Source organism: Dipodomys ordii, unplaced genomic scaffold (assembly GCF_000151885.1).
Source record: "Dipodomys ordii isolate 6190 unplaced genomic scaffold, Dord_2.0 Scaffold105, whole genome shotgun sequence".
Taxonomy (NCBI): Eukaryota; Metazoa; Chordata; class Mammalia; order Rodentia; family Heteromyidae; genus Dipodomys; species Dipodomys ordii.
This window is the reverse complement of record NW_012267321.1, coordinates 78858-82157: the sequence shown is the minus strand read 5'-3', so window position 1 is coordinate 82157 and position 3300 is coordinate 78858. Positions and strand designations below refer to the sequence as shown.

The 3300-nt window shown below is 44.5% G+C and overlaps 1 protein-coding gene across 1 annotated transcript; it reads right to left on the bottom strand.

Annotated features, from left to right (window-relative positions):
• Window positions 1-2113: 2113 nt before the first annotated feature.
• LOC105994127 (vomeronasal type-1 receptor 90-like) lies at window positions 2114-3046 on the bottom strand. The gene has a single exon (XM_013027557.1). It carries the CDS (start codon window positions 3044-3046, stop codon window positions 2114-2116), a length of 933 nt encoding a protein of 310 aa, XP_012883011.1.
• Between the last annotated feature and the right edge of the window lie 254 nt (window positions 3047-3300).

The following is a 3300-nucleotide window of genomic DNA, read 5'->3' as shown; positions in this document are numbered from 1 at the left end:
TATTTTGAGTTGCTGTGTGTATGTATGCACAAGTGACTGACATTAGACTGACATTACTGTAATAAAGAAATCCATTTTCCCAAAAAACAGTGTGTTTTGTGGTGGTACTGAAATTACTTTCATATCCTAAAAGGAATGATAGAGTTAAAATACCTGCCTATGACTGTTAACCCTTAAAGTTGTGCAGCTATAAGTTCCGGGCTGGTTGTTGTCTTAAAAATGTTTCCTGGTGTGGTACTGGATTTACTCTCATTTCTAAATGGACAGAACTAGCCATAGAAACACAAGAAAAATGGCAAGTCCAGGAACCTCAACTCCTACTCAAAACAAATAGGCAACAGAGCAATCAATGAAAAACCTAGAGGACAGTTCTCAAGCTCTACAAACACTACTTGTAAACTTGCTGAATGAAAAGACTGAAAGCCTGCATGAGGCTATACTTGAGCGTGATGAGGCTAACCAAAGATTAATAGAGGAATTCATGGAATTCACAAACAAAAAGCAGTATTAATTCCAACCAAAGGGGCTGGGAAGTGCTCAGTGATAGGGTACGTGTGTAGCATGCATGAGGCCCTGAGTTCGATCCTCAGCACCTCATAACCAAAAAGAAAAAAGCTAGAAGTGGTGCTGTGGCTCAAGTGGTAGAGTGCTAACCTTGAGATGAAGAGCTGAGGGACAGTGTCCAGCCCAGAGTTTGGGCGCCATGACAAGCAAAAAAAAAAAAACAACAACAACAACCAAAAGACAAAACATAATTCCAACCAAAGGAAAGGAAGTGCAATGAAAAATACATCAGATTCATTTCAGAATCATAGCATAGAAATTCTATGAACATCCAAATGATAGGTCCACTCAGATACAAGAAGCCTTTAGAACCTCAAACAGACAAAACCAGAAGTGGTCATCCCACCACCACACTGTGATCTGCACATGATTGATAAAGACCAAGCTTCAGCTGGGGCTTGAACTCAGGGCCTGGGTACTGTCCCTAAGCTTCTTTTGCTCAAGGCTAGTGCTCTACCACTTGAGCCACAGTGCCACTTCTGGCTTTTTCTGTGTATGTGGTACTCAGGAATCAAACCCAGGGCTTCATGCATGCAAGGCAATCACTCTACTACTAAGCCCCTTTCCCAGCCAGTATAGAGCCTTATAAACAGGAAATAGCAATTGAAATACACTTCAAATTAGGCCCAATGTCCAGTGGATTCTAGGTTTGCAGTGCATCAGCCAATGAATAAGCATTTCACATACCAAGTTGGAGTGCTGGTCTCTGAGCAAAAAAATTAAAAAGAACTATCCAATGTGTAATGGCCTCTAAAGTAGAGAAGTAGGCCCAGTCTCTTAGGGCACTCTCCAGAAAGTCCCATTGTTACAGCTGTATACCCAGAGCCATAGTCTCTTCATAGTGTTATCCAATTTGTTGCCTGAATCCTGATCACTGATGTTCTCCATTGTGTCCCAGTGCCATGCTGCTTGTCACAGTGTAGCATCATGGAGGCTGTAGGATCTAAATACAGGTGTCATGGCCTCTATCTTGGTTTGTCCTTGGCTGAACCCTTTATCATTGGCTGCATCCTGCTTTGTAATTGGCTGTTTCCTGCTCCCTCATTGGCTGTCTACTGACTTGTCATTGACTAGATCCTGCTTCTTCGTTGGCTGACAGGCCAGAAAATACATTCTTTATCCCTAAAATTATATTTTAAGCAACAAAACCCCCAAAAAACTTTGATGGAAACAGACTTTTACACACACACACACACACACACACACACACACACACACACACACATAGAAAGGCATGTTCAGTAAGACTTCAAAACCTCAATGTTTTAAAATTTCAGCATATCTGAATTTGAGTAACTTGTCTAGTGCTCAATCCCCACAACTCCACTCTAGGTCCACCTTTGGTGTTCAATTAGATATTATAGTCTCATGGATGTTCCTGCCTGGGCTAGCTTTGAACCTGTATCCTCAGATGTTAGCATCCTGAATAGTAGAATGACAGGCCTGAGACACTGGCTCCTGGCCTCTGTGGTGTTTCTATCATCCTACAAACAGCAAAGATGAGGTGAGCAGAGTTGGATTGCCACCATGATCTTGTCTTCACTTCCTATTAAAATGGATCATTCTTGGTATAACATAAGTGAGTGAACCATCGCGAAACCATTCTGTTATTCTTCATGAGTAAGAACGGGCATAGAGTGGGGTAGCTGAAGGACAACATCAGAAGCACACCCTTGGATTTGTTCAATTTCTCCAGCGTCCACAAGGAATACATAATCACGATGTTGTTGGAACAATAGAAGAACACGAAGCAGCTGACCAGCAGCAGGATTGTGTGAGTGGCTGTGTTCTCGGGCGCTGTCTGGGAGTCAAGGATGGGACTGTGGAGGTGCTGGGCTCTGCGGCGGTGTCGGTAGAGGAGTGTCACCATGTAGAGGCTGGGGGCCACCATGAGGACCACGAACAGAGCATCTAGCAGCACAAAAGAGCTGATAATGGGCATTGGGGTGGCCCTAATGAAGTTCGTTTGACAGTAGGGATGAGAATATCCCATGCTCATGATGGTGGAATTGCAATTTGATTGCACATTTGTGATGATTTCAAAATACACGATGGGATTCAAGATCCATAAGGAGAGCAGCGAAAGAAGGATGCAGGTGGAGGGTCGACTTTTCAGCCAAGCCCTCTGGGCAGGGGTGCGGCTGATGGTGAGGGCCTGGAAAGCACTCATGAAGGTGGTAGTGCAGGTGGACAGTCCCCGCATGACCCTGAACAGGAACAGCATCGCTTTACATGTGGCATCATCCCAGAAACACAGGACTCCAAACGAGGAGACGATGAAGGGCATGGACTCAAAAATGATGGTCAAGGCGTTGACCAGGGTCAGATGCATGAAAACTATGGCAATGGGCTTCCGGAGCCGTGATTTGCACACAGAGCTGTACGCGTACAGCAGGAAGACGATACAGTTCCCCAGGATGCCCAGACACACCTTAGACACAAAGAGGAGCCTGAAAACAGTGTCACCTGGGGTAGTTGTCATTGTGTGTGTGTGTGTGTGTGTGTGTGTGTGTGTGTGGAGAGAGAGAGAGAGAGAGAGAGAGAGAGTGATTGTGTGTATGTGTGTTTTGCTGAGAATCAAAGCAAGAGTGCTGCCCAGCCAAGAAGGTGAGAAAGCTCTAGACAACACTGTGATTCCCTCAGGCGGGAATCTTCATGGTGCTCCATTTCTTTATCAGGTAAGCCAGGCTTAGAATGAATGCCGAAAGATAGAGTGTTAAACAATGATTTTAAAAT